The sequence below is a fragment of the Pelodiscus sinensis genome, chromosome 5, assembly GCF_049634645.1.
Source record: "Pelodiscus sinensis isolate JC-2024 chromosome 5, ASM4963464v1, whole genome shotgun sequence".
NCBI lineage: Eukaryota > Metazoa > Chordata > Testudines > Trionychidae > Pelodiscus > Pelodiscus sinensis.
This window is the reverse complement of record NC_134715.1, coordinates 91899569-91923548: the sequence shown is the minus strand read 5'-3', so window position 1 is coordinate 91923548 and position 23980 is coordinate 91899569. Positions and strand designations below refer to the sequence as shown.

General features: G+C 40.7%; 1 protein-coding gene across 12 annotated transcripts in view; it reads right to left on the bottom strand.

The window, feature by feature from the left end:
* APBB2 (amyloid beta precursor protein binding family B member 2) overlaps nt 1-23980 on the bottom strand; it is a 329929-nt gene that overhangs the window by 95772 nt on the left and 210177 nt on the right. For 8 of the 12 annotated variants that reach the window (XM_075930527.1, XM_006129478.3, XM_075930533.1 and 5 more), the window contains 4 exons: nt 18081-18289; nt 8411-8473; nt 7928-8013; nt 7610-7670 (listed from right to left, as the gene is read on the bottom strand). In XM_075930527.1, coding sequence (XP_075786642.1) covers nt 7610-7670; nt 7928-8013; nt 8411-8473; nt 18081-18289 — 419 coding nt within the window. The remainder of the gene's footprint in view (nt 1-7609; nt 7671-7927; nt 8014-8410; nt 8474-18080; nt 18290-23980) is intronic. The other 4 variants (XM_006129479.3, XM_075930532.1, XM_006129485.4 and 1 more) reach the window with 3 other exon arrangements.

The window sequence follows — 23980 nt, the reverse complement described above, 5'->3', positions numbered from 1 at the left end:
ACATGCAACCCTGGGCTCTCAGGCCACGTCTTCACTACTAGGAAGTTCGATGCTGCAGCGGTCAATCTTCCAAAGTTCAATTTAGCAGGTCTAGTAAAGACACACTAAATCAAATGCTGAGGGTGCACCCACTGACATCAGTACTCCTCGAGTACTAGTTTAAGGGGAGGAATGAGGGGAGTGTTTGGTCCCATCAACCTCCCGCTGTGGAGACAGTACCAAAGGTTGAATTAAGGTACCTAATGGGAATTATCTTAACTTGACCTTCCAGGCAAGTATAGACAAGGCCTTGAAATTATAAAATTATAGAACTATAGGGTTAGAAAGGAACTCAAGAGACAAATAGGTTATCGTCATGTGAGATGCAGGAAATCCCATCGACTACTAAACTAGTCAATTAACCACTAGTTAACATCCTTAATATATATCTATGTATAGTATGGTAGCAGAAGCTCCATGAGCTCAAGTCTCTTAACCCCAATGCGTAGTTTATAGACACATCCTTTGTTACCGACTGGTTTCCAGGGAGGGCCTAATTTCATAGTGCCTCTCTTCTAATACCTAAGAGTTTGGTGGGAGGGAAAAGCATTCTTTTCAACAAAAGTTCTCTGTCCAGTTCCTTGGAGTGGAATATGGATTACCAATCCACCAAATAAAGTAAATCAATTGATTATGTGCTAGCTGACTGCATACCAAAAGAGGAAGACATTTTCAATTGTGTCTTCTTCTATAATGTTTGGCTACATTACTATATGGCTGCACAATGCAAGGTGTTTATAGATTTACTTTCTGTTTTGCAAAATATTATTTTATTATAATGCTAAAATGTTTTGCAAAGCTAAACTAGTCACCACATCTTATGAAAATTAAAATGCTAAGCTTTTGAGAAGTACTGACAATATGCTCAGTGCTGATACAAACACAGAGATCCAGACTCTTCTGCTGTAGTTCTCCTTGATTTCAATGAAGCTAACTGTGCAGAAAGTACTATTCAGCAAAATTAAGGGCCAGATTCGGATATCATCTTCCATCCTTTCACAACTGCAAAAGAGAAATGGGGTGGAAGCAAGTAGAACCAATCAGGGAGAAAGGCTTGTATTTGGAGTAATCACAGCAACAGCCACAGCAATTGCAAGGTATGAAAAAGACTAAAAAGTGGACTGTAAAGAAGGTCTGCTTGGTAGCCAATATTTTTCTCAACAGTTCTTTGATGAGGAAAAGGCAAAACTAACATGGAGCAAAAAGCAAGTTTAGCATATCAAGTATACTGACATTTTTAATCTATTTTTAGATGAACATTTTGCATATTAACTTGAGAGAAGAGGGTTTTTACTCAACGTGAGCCAAAGTGTAAACCACCCTCTTTCCCTCAGTTCACTGAGCCCATTCCTATACCTTCCTTCTGAGCATAATGATAATGATGGAAAATATTACCCTGTAGAACTTTACAATAATGTAGAAAGTCCTAAGCCTCTAGAAATTTACAGTCTATGCAGCTGATCTCCTGAGAGAGCACCTCAATTCCCACTCCAGCATTAGAGTTTGGAGCCCTCAGCACCTCCCAGGTAGGATAGCGCCTTAAATTAACTAGGAAGGATGCTGTTCCTGTGATTTGAGCAGCAGTCCACTATGTGCGCCATATTCATTTTCATTTGTATCTTAGAAAAACCCCTGAAGCGAAATCTTATATACTGAACTAGTGATTAGCCTAGCATTGTCTCCTTCTCCCCAAATTCCCAATGTTTATTTATTATTTAAATAAACAAGTTAGGTTCATCAATCATTTTTCCCCTTTTCTATCTTCCTTATTGCAGGTAAACCCTAATTATCCAATTCCCAATTATCGGACATTTGGATTTATGCCCTAGATCAAAACACAAACAATTTCTGTTTATTGATAATGCTGATTATCCGACTATTTTGGTTAAAACAGGCTTTACCTATATGAGACACTACCTGAATACCAGCTATGAGCTCTTTCCTGGCACTAATGTTATCAAATACAAGTAAACATTTATTTGAAGTGCAACTAGCTTTACAGAAAAGATTTTGCAAGAAAATTATTTCATGGTTGACCACAAGGTGGCAAACAATTTTCTTTGCTGAAAAAACCCCACAATATTCAGAACTGTTGAAGGGAGAAAGATAGTTTAAAACTATAATTTGTATTTTGCTCCTATTATTTAACAGAATCGTAGAATCATAGAACCATAGAGCTGGAAAAGACCTCAGAAGGTCATCAAGTCCCAGACCCCTGCTCTAGGCAGGATCAATCCCAACTAAATCGACCCAGCCAGGGCTTTGTCAAACCAAGACTTAAACAATACATACTGATTAGCTTTTTTTGGAAATAGGTTTTAGGTTAGCTCCCAATATAACAAACTAGAATGTAAAAATCTGTCTGGTTTGGGATTTTAGTTCCTCAAAAGTAGAAAAAAATATATATCAAACTCACTTAAAAATCAAAAGGAAGCAAACTACTTTCTGCCACACATTAGAGTTGTAGTTTTGATTTTTAATGTAATAAAGTAGATAATGTGCCAAAGTGCAGGCTTAAGTGTTATAACTGCTGGTTTGATGCATCTAGTCTTTCTGAAATCTCAACTTCAAATCCAAGCAGGGTTCTCTCAATCCTATATCCTTCTGCACAAACTGACTATGATGGAGTTGGGAGTGGCATTTTTTCAGACAAGACTGTAAAAACCTGGTATGTGGCAGGCATTAGTGATCCCATTAGGTATTTTTAATAAAGGTAAGGATTTGCCATAGAGCCCTTAGCCAACATTTCCCGTTCCTGTACTGGGTAGCATGCTGTAAGCGGTTGCCAACTTCTCATATCACAGATGGGTGAATTATCATGATGTTGTCTATACAGTATGTAGTTGTAAGAATCTGAGGGAGGAAAGGTGCTATGAAAATATAAAGTCATGTCAGTGTCATGAAGTCACACAGGTAGAACAAGAGATTTAGGCATAACTATCACCATTACAATGCCTCCACAAGCCAACGGTCACTCACACCATGTAGAAAGCTCTGATGATAGTATCTGATACAGAAAGTAAAGGGCCTACAGTTGTTTCTCTTAATATTCCTGACTTCATTCCTTGTAGTCCATTTTCTTGTCCATTGTGGAGATCCCAGAAACATGAGTGCTCAGTTAGTATTAATCATTTATACAGCATCAACAGTGTGCTAGATGCTGCATTTATACAGAAGACTGGTTCCTGTCCCATAGAGCTTGCATTCTATGGCTGTGTCTAGACTGCAGGGTTTTTTCGAAAAAAGTAGCCTTTTTTTGAAAAAACTTCACCTGCGTCTAGACTACAGCCGCGTTCTTTCGAAATTAAATCGAAAGAACGTGGCTTTTCTTTCGATGGCGGTACTCCTCATTTCACAAGGAAGAACACCTTTTTTCGAAAGTGTTCTTTCGAAAAAAGGCATTCTTGAATGCAAACAGGGCTTTTTCGAAAGATAGCATCCAGACTGCCTGGGTGCTCTTTTTCGAAAAAGTGGCTCACTTTTTCGAAAGAAGAGGTTGCAGTCTAGATGCTCTTTTTTGAAAGAAGCTTTTTCGAAAGTATCTTTCGAAAAAGCCTCTTTCGAAAGAGGCTTGCAATCTAGACGTAGCCTATGTGAGCAGACAAATGAGAAAGGGAAGGAGAAGGAAGAAACAAAACCTCTTGGTGACCTACAGCAATACTACCACAGGCTTTCCTGCAGAACAAGCTGATACTATTAATCTTTGTAAATCACCTGGGGCAGGATTCAACTTGTCCAAATATCTCTTCCTTGTTATGCATCATCTTTTCCTTACTGTAAAATTTATCTGTAAGAGACCAACTTCCTGTGCTTCTCATTGCTGCAGCAGCTGTCATCCTATTCAACTGTAGTCAGAATTTAGGATTACCACTGATTTTTCTTTTTGAAACCTTGCTTTTTAAATGAACAATCAGCCTGTTAACTCAAAGTGTATTTACTGACTAATAATCGCAGAAACAGAAAACTTTAAGACGGTTACGCAGTTTACTTTCCCCCTTTGGCAGTATCACTGTAACTAAGGGTACGTCTAGACTACATGCCTCTGGCGACAGAGGCATGTAGATTAGGCTACCCAGCATAGGAAAATGAAGCAGCGATTTAAATAATCGCCGCTTCATTTAAATTTAAATAGCTGCCACGCTGAGCCGATCAGCTGTTTGTTGGGTCAGCGCGGCAGTCTGGACGCTCCGCGGTCAACATCAAAGGCATTTGTCGAATTCCCAGGTATGCCTCCTGGGATGAGGTTTACCTGGGAGGTTGACAAATGCCTTTGATGTTGACTGCGGAGCCTCCAGACTACCGCGCTGACCCGACAAACAGCTGATTGGCTCAGCGCGGCAGCCATTTAAATTTAAATGAAGCGGCGATTATTTAAATCGCCGCTTCATTTTCCTATGCCAGGTACCTAATCTACATGCCTCTGTCACCAGAGGCATGTAGTCTAGACGTAGTCTAACATGTAAGAAGCTTATGTTACCCCTGCCAATCACTGTAGATTAATAACAAAGCAGAAAAGAGTATATACATTATTTGTATTTCAAATTAGAGAACATGAGCATCCCTTAAAATTTATATGTAAAGAATGTCAAAACAGCCCACAAAATAATTAAATGAGAGGTGTGGAGATTTGTGTTCAAACATGCACACTTTTAAAAAACAAAATTCTACTAAAACAACAACAAAGGGTCTGACAAACACAAAAGGAAATAATTTCAGACTTTAGGTTGACTTTCAGTCCTTAATTCACACAAGTGCGTGGAGATACCAGACACAGAGTAGCAACAGAGCCTTAGTTCAAGGCATTAAACTTAATTGTACTACCAAAGAACTCTGTTGTTATGTTTGGAGTGTCAAGAGGAGATGCAGCCATAACATTGGTTTTTTTGGCTTTCATCTGTTTAAAAAACACACACAAAATCCGTAAGGCCACATTTTCAGTCCACTTGAATGAGGATTTAGTCCTGCAAATTTCCTTGGCACTTATGAGTATGTCTACTCTGCAATGTAAACCCAGGCTTAGTGTAAATTCAGGTGACCCTGGGTTACAGAACCCAGGGCTTGGATAGCTACATGGATTATTAACCCTACATTGAGAATTTTCTCTCTTAGACTCAAACCCAGGCTCAAGGGTCCCCACTGGAGTATGGAGACCACATCATGCCAATCACATACTAGACTCCCTTGCTGCCTTCATGAAATTTGGCTGCTCAAGTCTGTTGACTGTGGTGCACTGTGGAAAAACTTAACCACCCACTATGCACATTATGGGATGTTTGGACAACCCAACAATGCATCCTATCCGAGCTGACATTTTGGTCTAAGTGCACCCAGATACCAGAAACAGCAACGTGGAAGAGGCTTGTTTTGAAAAGTTCTTTTGCTTGCACTTTCACTCCTATGTCAGAAAACAGGCAGAACTTCTGTGAGATACTAGCAGACATTTTGGTAGTGTTTTCTGACCCACCAAAGGCACCTGACAGAGGAGGAGGATTATCCAGGCATCAAACTCACTGATGCCGTTCATGACACTCAACACAGCCACTTATATAGACCAGAACTCATAGTACAGGGCTGCAGCACACACTAGAATGATCACTTTGGCATACAAACCCAAAATGACCAGCAGCGAGTCCAGAACTGTTATATGAAGAAAGCTACGTTCTGGATCTTTGTGAGGAGACTGTCCCAACCTTCTGGCATAAAAATTCATGCATGAGGGCACCACTGTTGGTCCAGAAGTGGATAGGTATCATTGTGTGGACGCTGGCCACCCCAGACCTCCATGGGTCTGTTGCCAATCAATTGTTGTAGGAAAGATGACTGTGGAGATTCATGAGGCAATCAGGTGTACGGTTTCCCTGAAGGTAGTGGACATAACAATTATTCCTAAAGTAATTAATGGCTTTGAGAGAATGGGGATCCCAAACTGTGCTGAGGCCACTGATAGGAATAATTTGCCCTCCTCAAGAAGCACAAGCATATAAACCATAATAGGTATTACTCCATTGCTTTACAGACCTCTGTGGACCAGAGAGGCTGATTTATGAATGCCAACATGGGTTGCATAGGGTGAGTTTATGATCCCAGGGTGTTTTGATTATCACAAATCTATATTTAGGATAGGCTGGGAAACTAGTCCCTCCAACTGGCATAATAAGAAATTGAGTTACGGCCTCCATTGTTATTCTGGGGGACCCTGCAAGCCCCTTTTGTATGACTTATAAACTGTACCCTGATTTCAGAAGCCTTGACAAAACTACATTCCTGGGAGGTGTAGAATGGTTGTTGAATGTGCTTTTGGAAGACTGAATGTCTATTGGAGATGTTTACTGACTTCTTTGGATACCAGTGTCATCAACACTGTTCACATTACTGTGGCTTGCTATGCTCTTCACAAGCTTTGTGAAGCCAGAGGTGAGACTTTTCCCTGAATGGCTCTATGACAGCAAGGAGTAACTGAATGGTACCATGAGCCAGAAAGTGCAGCTCCCAGAGCTGGAGCAGGATGCATCCATGCAACAGAAGTCAGGGATGCTTTCTGCTTCCACGTTATGGACTTGCATGGCCCGGTGGAAGAGGACAAATATGCCCCTTTGTGGATATGCTAGTGGGAATGGGCACAGGGCTCACTGGTTGTGGGGTATTTCAGTGCTTAGGGAGCGGAATTAGTTGCTATGAAGTGTGTTTATGAAGGACATGACCGCTTATGAAAAGGGAGGGAGGGATTCATAGTACAGATTGATGTAAGCAAGTGATAGAGAATGACTGATATAGACAACTGTACTGATGAATAGTGTTTGCTTACTAATGACTAATTATCCCTGATGATATATTTACCTTTATTATTTTAAATGGACATTGTATGACTTGATGCAGGGACAGCAATAAACTTTCTTGACTAAATAAAAAGTTTAAAAATGTATTAGAAAAGTACAGCATTCACTGATTGCCAGGAAGGCCACCTGCCATCACCCTACCTAAAAACCAGTAACAAGAGACCCATGTCGGCGGCAAAAGAAGAAAAGAAAAAACCTACGAACAAGCACGAACAGTAAAAACACATACAAGACGGAAATACTGCTTCTCCCTCCTCTCCCCACCCTCCCCCCCGAGTCAACTGAAGATTTTTGAGTAAAGATGACAAAGGAGGTTGGCCCATGGGATTGAGGTATACTTACGGTGGATTCCTAGGCCCTGAGATGGGAGGAGGGAGGAGGAGAAGAAGATTGAGTGTACAGCACAAAACAACAGAGCTCAAATCCTGTATCCTGACTTGATTCAAGTTCGAACACTCCCCCCTGCAATTGACCCCAAATCTTAAAGAGCTGCATGTAGTAGATGAAAGAGGTTTGTACTGAAGCCTGAATCCCGAGTCTAGGCTTACTGTGCAGTGTATACCTACTTTTAAGATACTCACATAGATACAATCAATGTGAATTGGACCAAAATACTACCGTTTCAACTAACATCTTGAGTATTTAAGTTTAAATCAAGAAGACAACTTGCTCTTTGCTCTCTGTTTACAATTACAAACTAAACTGCTATCCAAATTGAATATTTTCCTACAGACCTTGGCTTCTGGATCACTGTTGATGCTACAGGAATCATCTTCATTAGACTGTGGAGCATTTCTGTTGTGAAAAAATATTATTGTTAGTGATTTGTATTACCAAAGTGTTTAGGGGCCCTAGAGCAAAAAGACATCTCTGCTCCAAAGAGCTTACAATCTAAGGTGACGACAGGTGGATACAGACAGAGGAGTACAAGGCAACAGTGAGACAACACTGAAAAAATATTGACAAAACAGGGTTTATAGTCAATATAGTTTATAGCACATCACAACAGATTCAAGTTGGCCACTCTATGGAGATTTTTTAAAACAACATACCTGAGCTTTAAAGATGCATAGCGTAATGTTGCTCCCTCAAATTCTTTTAGACTGGGGTCTGGGTTCACTGTGGCTGCATGGAGGTCCTAGAGATAAACATACCATTATCAGTACATTATTAGGCATGTGCTACAACAAATTACCTCTAATTTCAAAGGGAAATAAAATCCTCCCTGCCAAAAAGCATAGAGTGTTTCTGGATAAAGTTGAAAAAGGCATGCATATATTTTCAAACTATTTTTCATTCAGTGCAGGCATCTTATTTTTATAACATAATATTTACCCTCTCAATTTAGGCTGAATCTATTCTCAGTGGAAAGATCAGAAAATGGCAGCATGTTTGTGTGCTAGACATCCCTAGCAATACCCATTTACTTTGGCCTACATTATGAATGACATTCGTGAAGAAAAAAAATACAGCCACTGCCATGCAAAAACAAGGGTAATAGTATTAAATATTCTAAAATCTGACAATATACTTGCCTTCCAAATGTCACTATTAATCTTTCCCCCATTCAGTACAGCAAAATCACTCCATGGCTGTTTCTAGACATATAATTATTCACACAGGAAGAAGCACATTGATAAAAACAAAAGAAAAAAAAACACAAGACACTGTTGTTAGCATTGATATTTACACGATGAGTTAGGGAACAGATCACCTCAAACTTCAACTAGTTAGTCCACTATACAATGGTATTTGGAGCGGGAGAGTCAGGAGGAGATGTTTCTACAGTTACTTACCAAAACAAATGATTGGAACAAGGAAGAGTTAATATGAATCAAAAACAGACAATGAGATTATTCTTAAATTATGATCTTGCAAGCAAGCAAAATGAGTCTGAATGCGAAAGCTGGCCATAACTGCTATGGCTTGCTAAAAAATAGCAATTCAGATAAAAAATGGAATTTCTATTTGTCTGGGATTCATTTGTTGAGTATTCTAAATCTAAATATCGCATGAACTGGAAACACTGAAATAAAAGGAAACGTACAGCATAAGAGTCAAATCATTTCCAGATCACAGGAAGAAAAAAGAACAATGGATGGTAAAAAATAATTAGTAGGGAGCACAGGCAGACTTCTTGCAACAAAAGTAATTCTGAACAACCTAATACCACTTCCTTGTGTATTGAGGTGGGGTTTTTTTGTTAAAGAAATAAATAAAACCCCTAATGTCATTCAAAAGTCTCTAAGGAAATTGCTATATAATCTATCAGTTACAATCAGTATCAGCAAGCTGAGAGATGCACTAGTTCTCTACAAAGAATGCCAGAAGTCAGTCATTTAATGTTATGTCTGTTCTATGGGCAAGGAGTGTGATTCCCCTGCTCATGTACACATACACATGACAACTCTCCTTAAGCTAGCATGAATATAATTAGCAGTGTAGGCACAGTAGCACTGGTAACAGCAGCAGAGATCTGGCTTAGCTGTTTTCCAGGTAAAGGAGGAGCGATTATGTGACTTTCAGTAAATTGCTGGCACGTGCGTGTGTGCGTACATGCACACATGCTACTTGATTGAAAGATACTGTTTATTTGGAGGGCCCCGTGCTGAGGCTATTTGTTTGAAGGGCCGTGTGCTGTGGCTAGCAGCCTGATAGGCAAGGCTGGGAGCTTGTTAAAGAGGCTTTGATCCCTTTAGCACCCATCAAACCTTAACCTGTGCCCATAAAAGCTCACGATCCCATCTACATGCTTTGTTAGTCTATAAAGTGCTACCAGACCATTTGTTGGTTTTTTCTGTAACAGACTAACTTGACTAACTAGCTACCCCCTACAGCTCCTGTGGGTAAGGCTCCTCAGGAAGTGCCAGGGCTTTAAAAAGTCCCCTTCTAATTGACCAGAGGCGCTAACAGGGGAGTTCTGTTATAGCTCTGTTATGAAGGAGAATATAAGCAGGGAGAGATACACTTAACATTCTTTAAACTTCCTTAAACCAAAAACCAAAATGAACTGATAAAGAAAAAATGAAGAATGTAGTAAGTTCCAGGAATAAAAAGAAAATGCAGGCAAAAGCCCAGCAATAGAGTGGGGACTATTCAGTTTATTGCACTCAATGTAGCATGTATCATTACCTGACCCATGGGCAGGTGGTATGCATGTACATTTGGTGCAAGGAAACCAGTGAGGCTGATTTGGAAGAGCTAAGACAGTGATCTCCAACCTTTTTACATCCAAGATCACTTTTTAAATGTCCGAACAAGCCAAGATCTACCGTCCCATCCTTCCCCCAAAATCCCATCCCCTCCTTGAAGCCCCGCCCTCTGTTCTCCTCCTCTCTATCACTTGCTATCCCCAACCCTTATACACTCTCAGGGTACGGCTACACTGCCACTTTTTTTTCTGATTCTGTCTAGACTGGGCCAAATGTCAGAAAATCTCCTTCTTTTGGAAGCCCCCTTATTCCTCATGGAACGAGGAATATAGGGGTTACCGAAAGAGCGTGTTTGCTGTTCCGCTAAAAAAAGCAGAACAAATGAATCCCTGGACACAGAAGAGTTTTTCCAGGATACCTCTGGAATCTCGGAAAAACTTCTGCAGTCTAGACATACCCTTACTGGGTTGAGACAGGATGTGGGCTCTGGGGTGGGAATGAGGGATTTGGGTGTGGGAAGGGGTGGGAGGTGCAAAGTCTGGGAGGGAATTTGGATGCAGGAGGTGCTGGAGAAGGGGATGCTGGGTCAGGGAGAGGGCTCCAGGCTGGGCAGTGTTGGGGTACTAAGCAAGCCACATGCTTGTGGATGTGAGAGTGCAGGAGTTTGGGTTGGAGTATGTGAGGGGCTCAGGGCAGGGAGCTTGGGAGTAAGACGGGCAGTGTGTGGATGGTGCATATTTTCAGTGTGTGGATGGTGCAAAAGTGTTGGGGCAGAAGGCTGAGGATGTTCGGGGATGTGAGAGGCTCAGGATAGGGGACTACAGTGTATGATAGGCTCAGGGTCCGGGAGGGGGGGCGGTTACAGGAGTGTTATAATGCTGCTGTCAGATGGGGGCTTGGCTCCAATTGGGGGTTTGTTGGCCAGGCTTCATTTTTAAATAAAATATTATATCAAACACATAGGTCTTTATTTATGAGAAGGGCGGGGAACCTGTTTTGAGTCAGGGGTCACTGACCCACAGAAAAGTCAGTTGGGGCCACACAAGTGAAATGCAAAAAAGTAACTCCTCCAACCCCCGCCCCCTACCTCGCTAATGTGGCCTCAACTGTGGTGGTGGGAGCAGAGGACATGATATTGGGGAAGGGTGCTTCCTCATGGTACTGGGGAAGTGGAGGGCTGGGAACAGGGTGCCAGTGGGTTCTGTGGCAGGGGATAGGGGACAGGGTGCCAGTGGGTTCTGCTGCAGGGGACAGGGAATCCCCAGCACACGCCTCCTCTGGGGACGACGACTCCCCAGAGGAGGGAAGTCCCGTCACACGCTTCTTCTCGGGACTTCTAACCCCCCACCCACGTGGAGGAGGGAAGCCCCAGCGCACGCCTCCTCTGGGGTTTCTTCCCCCCTCCGCTCCGTAGAGGAAGGAAGCCCTGGCGCGTGCCTCTTCACAGGACTTCTAACCCCCCACTCCTCTCCTCCCTCCCCCCCGCGGGGAGAAGGGAAGCCCCAGCACGCGCCTCCTCTGGGGTCTCCTACCTCCCCTCCGTGCAGAGAGTCCCCGGCCTGCCACAGACCTGCTTTGTGGTACAGCACCGGCTGTTTGGGGGAGGGGGAGTGGCCTGTGCACTTCCTCAAACCCCAGAAGTGGTGCGCAGCTGCTGGACTTCCATCCACCCCGCAGGAAGCCGGCACTACCTCCCTCCCTCGTTGCTGGAGGTAGGTAGTGGGGCTTCTTCAGGGTGGGAGGAAATAGGGGGGTCCCAAATGCCTCGTGATTGACTGGTCAGGGCTTCCCGATCAACCAGTCGATCATGATTGACGGGTTGGTGACCACGGAGCTAAGGGATACAGAGAGATACCTAGATAAGACTTTCTGGGACACAATAGAACAGGCCCACCTCCGGTCAGATAGCCTCTGTGCTGCTGTGGAGAGTGGAAGTCTCAGGGAAGGAAAACATCCAACTGTAACATAGGAAAGCGCTTCCATAGTTGGGACCCTCCTTCCAGATGATGTCATAGCATTCTCTTCTACTGAGGCTCTTTCTCCAGGGGAGAAACCTCCAGTTATTAGGAAAGCCAGGTATTAGTAAAGGGGATTAGAAACATAAACAGACGAGTTTGCAATGACCAGGAGAACCACAAGGTGACTTGTCTGCCTAATGTGAAAGTTGTGGATCTCTTAAGACATCTAGATACACTAGATGGGGAGGAGTCAGTGCTCATGACACATGTAAGTACCAACGACACAGGGAAAGACAGGAGTGAAGTCCTGCAGGCCAAACTGAAGTAGTAGGTAACAGATTAAAGTGAAGGACCTCCATGGTGTCCCTAGCTTTTGTTAGTCTGGGCTGGGAATGGGTCACAGGGGATAGAGTCACTAGATTCGGATGTTCTGTTCATTCCCTCTGGGTCCCTGTTGGTAGAACTGGGCTAGATGTTTCTTCGGGCTAGTATAGCTGTTCTTACGTTCATGGCTATTCTGCTGTTTACACTTGAGCTCATTCAGTGAGTTGTAGCATGAATATATGTACACAAGTACGGGAATCACATCCCTAGCTCATAAGGTAGACACCACTAAAGTACTAATCATAGGGTCCCTATTCTCCTTCTCTCCACAGGGTATCAGTAACTTCCATTGACCTGAATAGGAGTTATACAAATGCTGTGGAAGTAGAATAAGATATTTAGATGACTGGGCCATCTCTTTTTTTCCCCATTACATTTGCCTTTATGAAAGGCTCTGATCTGGCTGTCCTCCAGATTTACTAACCCAACACATTAGGAAAAGCAGCACAAATTCATGCAACCTAATTCTGAATTATTTTGTGTTGTAAATCCCTGTCTTTAAGAGGTGTTCCTGAAACAGCCACACTGCAGAAGCTCCTGGATAGAACAGTTCTTGCAGCAGCTTCTTGCAGAAGTTCCTGTTAAACTGTACCTGGAATTTAGTGGCAGTGAATAGGATCAGTACAGCATTCCCTTGGGAGCCCTTAGCTTTTAAACTATTAGCCTATAGGAGCCATAGATCCTAGGTGAGGAAGAGCCAGTAGAAAGACACCTTGCTTTTTGAGGATTATCATAGTTCAAGGGACCAAACCACGAGTTCCTTCCACTGTGGTGATAAGATACATCTTACCCCCTATCTCATGTAGGGGAGAACATAGCACTAAGCTTTTAGTACAGTGGCCACCAACCTGTAGATCAGGATCTACTGGTAGATCTTGGAGCCACTGACAGGTGATCCTGACTGCTTTGGCCAAGAGGCTATCAAGTGCTGGAATTTCAGCTGCCCCGTCCCCTGCTGCTGCGCACCTCCTGCCCTTTGCTTTGGAGTTGCCTCCCCCAAATCCCAGGAGCCTCCTGCTTATTGTGCAGGGCAGGGGAGGGGAGGGGAGGGAGAAGAGGGGCGCTGATGTCAAGATGTCCCCTCTCCTACCCAGTATCCTATGTCTACAGAGCAGGGAGGGGGCACAACAGGACTTGGGATGGAGTTTGCTGGCTGCTTTTGGGAGTGGTGCAGGGTCAGGGCAGCAGTGAGCCTTCCTTAGCCCCACTGCACCACCACCCAGGAGCCACCTGAGATAAGCAGTGTCCAGTCAGAGCCCACATCCTGAAACCCTACCCCAGTCATAAACCCCATCCTGAACCCCAAACCCCTGTCCTGAGCACCCCTGCATCCAAACACCCTCCCAGAGGCTGCACCTAGAACCCCCTCTGGCACCTGCCTGCCCTAAGCATCAGTTAGATCACTTCTGAAAAATCTGTCTAGGTACAAAATGACTAATTTAGGTAATTCACCTTAAACCTTAAAAATGCTAGGATTAGATATTTTTTATATATTCCCATGTTCTGCTCATACTAAATTTGCTTCTAGCTGCAAGAAAGAAGACAACAACAATAGAAAAATAATCTCAAAAAATGGCAAAAGATATTCGATATACAGATCACAGAGGTTCCCAAATTAATGTAATCAATAACTTAATGGAGACTACAGAATAAATTGTTCACAACAAAAGAGATTTTCAAAATATTTTGAAAAAAGCATATTTAGTATTATTTACCATTTTCTCTGAACAGGTTGCAGGATTTTTCAAATTATTCTTACTTTACAATTACTTTGGAGCTATTTTCTGTGCTGATGAAAATGGCACAGGAGCATCTGCTCTGTGAAATGCAGGGGAAAAATGCCTTGCAACCAGTAAAAAACAAAACAACAACAACAAAATATCAAGAGCACATAAGTTTCCCCTCACTTTTTCCAATTTGGTCTAATTGTTTTGGTTATTTGAATTAATGGTCATTATCCTCCTACCCAGTTTCTCTCGGTGTTGGATTAACTTGTTTTCCTTATACAATATATTCACATCAAGATATGCTATGAAACAATATCTGACGTTCATTTTTATTCTTTTCAATCCTTTCTTAAAGAAGTCTGTCAGACTAGAATCACCCCCAATTCAGGGCTACGTTCTACGATTGAAGCAATGCTTCAGAATATCACTTGAGTTAAGAGACAGGGACACAAAGAAAAATAAATAAATGGTAAAAATATTAGTTGTTGAGGAAGAAATTGTATTTAAATGTTTATTTAAGATACCTGAAAGGCTGAACAGCACAAATAATCTAATCTCAAGTAGAGTATAAGGAGGCTGGGGGTTTCTCATAAGGGAAATATGGTAAAGATAAAGCAAACTCTTATTAACTGATGGAGCTGAACTGGAATGTCCCCTGTATATTGGCACTGTATTCCAGTTTATTCCCTTTCATTCATCTGAAACCTATAAATTCACCAACTGTTTCTACAGAAGTTATATGAATCTTGCTACATTGCAGAGGAATGAATTAGTAAGGTTTCCGGACCAAATTACTCTATTAAAAATCCATATATTCAGTGGAATGTTTTACTGGTGATATCAATCACAAATTCACTAATTAAATAAAAATGCTGTAGAAATAGAATACCATTTGCACACACAAAAAGTCTGGTTTTTTGGGGGGTATACAAGACCAACAAAAACAAGGGCAGTGTAAACTGAGACCAATGCTATACTTGATTTGTCCAGAGGAGCTTAGGTAGTTACAGAAGATAATATCAAATGCCAATTTGAGACATGTGAAAATACAAAGCAAAACATAAAAACGATGGTGACTCAGACTGGACTTAGAATTCTTTGATTTCTAATAGAGGAGCATGGATCAGCATTCATTTCGCACTCCATGTCAGTACCTGGCACAACCCGGGGAAGCTAATGAACCAACCAGTGCACTACATTTGGTGCTGAATCCTGGTTACGTGCCACCTGAGCATAAGATTATCTCATCTTTTCTTTTGCTTATCCTTCCTGCCAGACAGTCCTCAGAACCAACTGAAACTTAATGGAGTCCTCCATCATCAATTCTGGCTTTTATTTTAACTTCAAAATTCCTGATATTGCAGTGACCTTCCATTTGAGTTAACCAAAGAGATTACTAGTCAGTGACACAAGATGTCCTTCCCTTCCCAGTCAGGGCTTCAGCTACCTGTTTTTGTAGTGTTCTGAGACCTTGTTAGTCCAGGGGCAAGGTCCTCCTTTCTGAACTCTGAAAACATGTGTGGTATCTTACTGCACCACTACAATGGCACTGGTCCAGTCCAAAAAACAACACTGGGTGTTAGAAATTTACAAAACAAAAATGGAGAAACACTTGGAGACAAATGTCCTATACAATTTGACACAACTGATTATATGTTTGTGTAAAATTTTATTATATACATATATATCTAGAAACTCATTAAAATATAGATGAACTATCTGAGAACTTGCTGTCTGAAATTACTACATAAATTTCCAGGTAGCAACTTTTACACTACAGTCTCTGTTCCCAACCTTGCAAAAGGATCTAGAAAGGTATAATGCTCTGTCTGGGAAGAATCTTTACAGGATTAGTGCCACATCATATTAAAATCTATCTGGCACTCTCCTGTGTACTAGATATTTGGTCTTAGCATGACCATTCATAACAGTTTTTTCAGGATTTTTTTACCTATTGGATCAAGCCTTTGTTTTCTTAATTCTTAGATTTAGCCTGATCCTTTTAAGGTGAAACTTATAAAAAATGATTGTCCTTTATCATAGCAAATCATTGTCTGAAATTTGAAGGTTTAAAATTAAAAGTACTTTCCAAATCTTTTTAAGGGCTTGTTTATACAAAGGGGTAATACTGTCTGCACAGTAGGGATGTAAATAACATGTAAAAACAATAACCATGCAACCAATTAAAATTCTATATGTTACACAGTTTATAGTTTAACCAGGGAACTAAGTGTGTAAAAGGGGCTGCAGCACCCCCATATTTTACACCGAGATCCCCACTGTGGGCCCCATGAACCCAGGTTCCAGCTCCAAGCCCTGTGTGCTGGATCAAGGCTGCTGACACACTCAGGGCTCTGCTGCTGCACACTGTCCCAATATCCAGGTGTGTTCATAGTCCCAGCTGCCAGCCCGATGATCAGGACTCCAGAAGGTCAGCAGCTGAGACTACAGATGGATTTTAATCATGAATATAAACCAATAAGCATCAAGCTTATTATTTAACTGGTTACACATTTACATCCTTACTATAGAGTGTGATTTCTAAAGAGTGTTGGTCCAGGTAGAACTTCCTGGTGCATGCCAAAGGTTCTCTCATGCACTTTAACATACTGCTGTTTCAAACAGCATTATTTTGAAGTGCACCAGCAGGGTTTATACAAACCAATTAATGTGTAACACTTTAATGCAGTTTAGAAATCATGCACTCATGAAGCCCATCCACCCCACTGTGTAGACAGGCCCGGACATACTTCTCCGCCATGTTAAAATGATAAATGGGATTCGTACAATTAAAAGCTATTTTATCATCAGTGAAGGAAAAGACACTGCATAAATAAATTCATATTTTCCTTTTAAATGTAGTATCCTTATTGATTGTTATGTTTACATAATTTAGTTATTTTATGTATGTTATGAGTCAAATCCTTGTCCACGAAGTTTTAGAATGAGAAAAATAATTTTGATTGAGTTATAAACTTCCAACACAAAAATTTACACTGGAAACATTGGGAACACTTTAAATTCAGTACCCTTCTAATACCTCTAAATCTCAGAATTATCTGAAAGGTAAAAGATTACTCTTTCATAACATCCATAACAATTAATTTCATCCAATTAATAGTGAACCACAATTGAAATGCATCACACACTAAGTGTAACTTCACTCATGTGAGTAGTCCCACTGAAATCATTCAAGTGACGATACACACATTTAAGTGTTTGCATGGTCAAGTCAAAAATATAAATGAACTACAATTTTTCTAGTTTACTGTTCCATATGGAATAGTTTATATTTTCATGTATACACATCAATAAGTTATCCCTCAGGACTGCCCCAGAAATGGGTACTTTAGCACGTTACCATTTAAAAATATTTAGCAAGTTTTCTTCTTCACAGCACTTAAAAATAAAGCGCATCCTGTTTAAAAATTCAGTGAAAAAGAACAATGTCTGTGCTTAGTCAATTTTTCTGGTATGATTCTAAAATGCTTTCGCTTTAGAATGCTTTCTATATTTAATGTAAACTATACTGTTCAGTAGTTAGTATGTGGACCGTAACTTCAAATGTGCTTGTGTGATACTACTACCAATTGAACCGCTAAGAAAAGATTTAATTACAGAGAGTCTAGCCAAGAGACTGTTAATGTGTAAATATTTTATGTAGCCTGCACCTGGTTAATGAAGTTTTGCTTCAGTACCCTAGGGAATCTTAACCATTTCACATTAATCACACATACAGGCTGTCTAATTTTGTACTAGATAGGATGTTTCCTTTCATATTACACATCCAAATCTTTAAGGTATTTCTTGAGACAAAGACGCTAAAAACAAATATTTCTGGTTTATTGTCAACAAACAGCTACATTTAGAGAAACTAATGTGTGTAGTGGATTCTAAAGTTTGTTAGTTTTATATGTAAGTAACTGGTTGAAAGAGATCCCAATTTCTTTTCAATACTCTGTAGCAAGAGGTCACTACATTTACCTCAGTTTCTGGGGTAGGAGATGGGGTAATAGAATTAAGTGATCCTTTCCTTGAGCTCTGAAGATCTGCTGGTATGGAGATAGGACGTTCCCACTGTGTTGTTCCTGTTGGTATGTGCCAATAATAGATCCCAGCAATGTCATTGATTTTTTTCCAGCCAGGTGGCAAGTCAGGATCGGTCTGAAATGAGCGATCACTCCATATATCTGCTGGGAAAGGAACAATAAACCTGTATTATTAACACATTAAATCCTTTTTAGATTTCCAGTTCTGGTCTTGATTCAAGTGATGTTGGATTAGTACTTATTTTGCTCTTCATAGAAATAAATAAAAGTCACAATAGTAAATTATACAGTGTTCGGCACACAGGTAAGATGAAAACATCAATGTGGCATGAATTAATCTACAAAGAGGAAAACAATCAGACTGTCAGCTTACATAAGAGATATATTAAAACAGTAATTATATATCACATCACCATTCAAACTAGCCGCATTAAAATCCAACCATCCCAAGGATATTACTGCAGGTACATTAACAGAGAATATGCAATTAAATCACCTGACTATGCAATGTTGTTCCCTGCCTGTCCCCTTCCTCACAATTCCCTTACAATCTTCAATACTCACAAAAGGAGTGTTCCTTTTGACAGTAAAAATCATTGAACAAATAATATTTGCACACATGCTTTCACAAATATGAAACTAAAGAATATTACTTATTTAAAATGGTGAACAGTGGGGGAAAATATGTTATTCCATATTTAAACCTGACTGTCTCAAAAGTAGAAATGGTTCTGAATTGTTGACTTTGCAGTGGTAAAAGAAAAAAAATCTTGGGCAACATCTTACTCCCATTGAAATTAATAGTAATCCTCTCATTAGCATCACTGAGGCCAGGATATTTTCCTGCAGACCAAAGATATTTTCAGATTTTATGTTGCTAGGTAGACAAACACCAGCTGTGATCAATAAAGATCCCATAGCGCATTTCATAAGAGTGAGAACATTAACCTAGCAACATGACCATGTTCCAGCAAGGGCAATTACTTTCTACATGCTTACATGTTTCTTTGCACTTACAGATATGGAATTCTTATCTTCCTCTCCTAAACTGTTGCACAGTGCTATCATGTGCTTTTAAACAACCGCAATGTTCCATCCTAAAAGGGACCAAATAGGGACAATAAAATAATTTCCTCTTAGCATTTGGAGCTATAGATAATGAGGAAACCAGGAATAAAGAAATTATCATTTCAGCTCTGACTAGTGAGCTAATAACTTGTCTGTGACATTATTTTAGCACTGGAGGGGTTTTTTTTTTTTTTTTTTTAAAGGTACCATCCCTTCCTCCCTTCAAAAAATAAAACTCAACAGTGGTCAACTTCTCCATAAGGTAAATTTCTTCCTAAACCCTGGCTGGCTTTTATATATCCACGGTAAGAGCTAGCACCACCACATTTGATATGCAACTTCTTATAATCTAAAGCAAGGTCAGGATTTGGTTATTCCAGGACAATCAGAAGCCCTGAGAAAAAGACAGTTTTCCATAACATGCAAAGGGAGGGGCTGCTGTTCTGAGAGAGGTGATATGAGTGTGGCTCCTGGGGCCAGCGAGCCTGCAGGGAAAAACTATCCTGAAGAGTGTCCAATTGGGACAGCCATACCATCCAGGGATGGCTAGCAGGTGTGGGGTTCTGCCATTTTCCCTGCCAGAACACTGGTAAAATAGCCCTCCTGTTCCAAATCCCTCCTCTTCCCCCCCCCACCAGCTGCATGCCTTAGCCATAGTGTAGGGGGAGGGGGGAAGAGGCCCCTGGTAGCTGGGAGGGTTAGGGTGTTGGGGGGCAGGAAGGGGAAGAGAACAGACACCAGGCAGGCTGGGGGTGGTCTGGGGAGGGAGAGAACAAGCCCTGGCCAGGCTGGGAAGTTGACTGGGTGGGGGAGACATCCAAGTCTTTCTAGGGCTCTAAGAATTCTTTCCACTTCTCTCTCTCTGTGTCTCTCTCAAACAGGGTGATTTAAATTAACACAAAGCTCCAGGTGACTGACAGGAGCCACAATGTTTTTCCAGTGAAGCCACATACTGTTCCCAAGTCATTATTTCATTATTTTTGCATTAAGATGAACAAATTCCAGGCTGAAAAGCTCACAGATCTCCAACTACAAGACTTCAGTTAATATTTAGTTCTGAGTCACAACTCTGTCTATATTTTATCCAGTTTTACATTCAAGCACCTCAAGAAAAACTGCACAAATATTTTCAAAAGCTGACTATGTCATCATATTCACCAAAAAGAGCTGAATGTCACAGAGTTTGAAAAATCCAAACTAGCACTCTAAGGGTGTGTCTAGACTACTGAGTTTTGTCGACAAAAGTGGATACTGCGTCTACACTACCGCTGAGTTCTGTCGACATAACGTCGACAGAACTCAGCAGTTTTGTCGACGCTGGTAAACCTCATTTTACGAGGCATAACACCTTCTGTCGACAGAGTTCTGTCGACAGAAGGTGTTATTGCCTGTAGGGTTGCGTCTAGACTACAGGGTTTTGTCGACAAAGCAGCTTGCTTTGTCGACAGAACTGAATGTGTCTAGACACTCTATGTCGACAGAAGTTTTGTCGACAGTATCTGTCGACAAAACTTCCATCGACAAAACCCTGTAGTCTAGACATACCCTAAGGTACCGGTGGCATTGTTGCTATCCATCAGAAGCAGGTACATGAGAGTAAATTGAAATAGCTAATTTTTAAAATCTTAAAGTAGAAAAGTTGTATAGCAGGGCTACTCAACATGTGGCCCATGGGCCACGTGAGGCCTGCAGCCCATTTGTTTGTGGCTCCAGGGAAGTTTGGGTTGACGTGGGGCTCAACATGTAGCCCACGGGTGGGAGCCAAAACAAAAAAGTAGTCAATAAAATGGTCTTCTGTTGATACGCGTTCTAGTAGTTAAAGTCCTGGACTGTCATTGCTCATTAAAAATGCTGTCATATGGATGGAAATTGAATAAATATTCCATTTTATTAATATCAGCAGAACTGACTTAAATGGGGCCTGCGAGTTGTGTAATCTTGCCTTCATCTTTGTATTCATGCCCGTCAGTGTGAAAAAAACTATTTGCATATATACTTGCATGTATATGCAACCACACTTAGGTTGCAGCCCTCGGCATGTGCTGAGAGTATCATTGTGGCCCCTGGAGCATCCAAAGTCAAGTAGCTCTGTTGTATAGAGTCTAAAAAGAAAATATTCCACCCTTCAGTGCATACTAGCACGAAAAGAAAAGCAATGTGCATTGTCATAAAGAGAAAAATTTATCATCTTAAATCTAATGAATATTTTGGCATAGTTGTAAAGGGCAGGGGATTAGGAATATTTAGCATTTATTTAGGGCTCATGCCCATTTGAATTGACATCAGTGGGTGCTGGATCAGGTCTATATGTTTTTCAAAGCATTCTATGGACATTAACGAATTAACCCTCAAAATTCCTGTGGCAGGCATTCTCCATTTTACAGAGCAGGCACACTCATTCTTCCCTTTCTTTCTTCTAAATCAGGGGGTGGGGAACCTCAGGGCCAGGCTGGATATGGCCCCTGGCTTGCCTGGATCCAGCCTCTGAGGCTCCAGTCCCAGCCCCAGCACTGGGAAGCCTGCACCTACCGTGAGACTGGCGCACACAAACTCTACTAGCCTGGGCCCCATTAAGCTCTGGTGTGTGAGAGGAATGTGGGGAGTATCTTTCTCCTTCTCAGCCAGGAGCCATATCAGTGAGGGTTTTTTTTTTTTTTTTGGTTTCTCACTTGTGTGCAGCCCTCAACCCAAAAGGTTCCTGAATCCCTGTTCTAAATGCTACAGCCTATGGTCTCTCTATCCCATTTCCTGAGGTGGGAGGAATAACTATTAAAGCAGAAAGATGGAGATGTTAATCTTTCACCTGATAAAAATGGAGACCATGCTAATCATCAAAGAGCTCTGTTAGATGGCACTCAGAACAAAGAGTTCTTGTGAGGTGTTGAACAACTTCTGTGAGAAGGCAATGTTATTGTGCCCTTGGTCTGAAAGGTCTGGGGCTTCTTTGTTTTCTCTGAGGCTGTGTTTGAGGATGGAGTGTTTGTTCTGAATAACTAACCCCAGTCAGCTTTACAACAATAGGAAATACTTTTATTTAAAGTTTTTGGACTCCATAGACTCAGACTTCAAGGTCACGGATATTCAAAAGTATGAGCAGTGTTTTGTTCATACAAGTCATTTTAGAAAAATTAACCTAAAGTGACTTGTGAAAACAGACCACTGGCTCCTGTTTCTTCTACAAATGATAAACTGCAGCAGAACATAGATATGGATTAATGTATTGAAATGATTGAGTGCATCATTTGAGATTATTTCTGTTGTAGACTAAATTCAAAGTATCATACTGTGCAAATACAAAATGTTATTTTATGCTTATATTGAGTGATTTCTTCCAAACCAATCACCAAAAGTTGCATAGGAAATTGCATATAATTATTTATAGTCACTGTAACAGGTTACCAAGAAAGATCTAAATAAGAATGGCACTGAAGTGTAAAAAAATCAAAATAACTATTGTGACCACAGAAGGAATTTTGTAAACTTAAGAACATAATACAAAAAAGATTTCTACAAAAATTCATTAGGGTGAATATAATTCTATTTTATTTGCAAGCATCTGGAAGCAGATAATGTAACGGTTGCAAAAACTCTGGATTAGGGCCAAAAAACATTTCCTGACTGAGTAATAAATGTTCAATTACCTTAAAAAATATACTATTAGCAAAAGACAAAGATGGATTAAAATGTGTGATGGGATAAATGTAGGGTAGAAACTCTCAAACTGATTTTGTAATGAGTGCAGTTCTAGTTTCAAACAGCTAATAATATTCAATAATAGGGACAATTAGGGTTGTCAGGTGTCCGGTTTTGAACCAGACTGTTCAGTATTTGAGCTTTCTGTTCAGGAAACAAATTGAGAAAATATAAATGAGAAAATATAAAAGTACTTTCTAAATAAGATGTAATGTAGATTATGAGGTTATGTCAAGTGTGTCCAGTATTTTTGTTGAAACCATCTGGCAATCCTACAGACAATTTTTTTTCATTATAAGGCTAGCATTTGGGATTGGGTTAATTTGGGGCTCACTTGTCCTTGTGTGTCATTTCAAGAAAAACATATTGACAGTATAACACGGATTCACATTTTAAATTAAAGATAAATATTTGTATACCTCTACATTCATTATAGCTTTACTAAGAAGTTGTTTCCTTCATCTATTTTAATCACAAAGCACTCAATCCAAACACCATTTTAGTTGTTTTCACAACAGCAGAAACCTACATTACTATAGAGACTGAGATTTATGGAGCATTCTATGAAGTAAACTCATATTTCTGTGTATTAGGGCAGATTTACCATGCAGAATGTCAGAGTGAGTCATGATATTCTTAAAGAGACTTCTTCCCTAAAGCCTTCCATATTAAATGGATATGGATAATAACCACAGGGGAAGAAAAAAAAAGATGCATTCTGGAATAGATTAAGCAGGAAACAGTCACAATAAATAAATGCTATAAAATTCCGTGCCAGCATCTAAAGGTTTTCGTATGTACATGTTTTCTGTACGAATCCAGTAATCCTTTGGCAAGAAAGATTTTAGCCCTTCTCACTATAAAGATATCCTTTTCAATGAGAACCAGTTCTGGTGGCAGAGAAACAAAATGAAAGTATAGCTGTAAATTTAAAATCTTGGCCCCAAAACACTGCAAGTGCACAGATTGAAATGCAGTTAGAGACATCATTTTCTTGTGTTCATCATTTTCAAGATGTACAAGGAGGATACATAGCCCACAAACACTTTGGAGATGCTCAGCATCTAGAAGAGG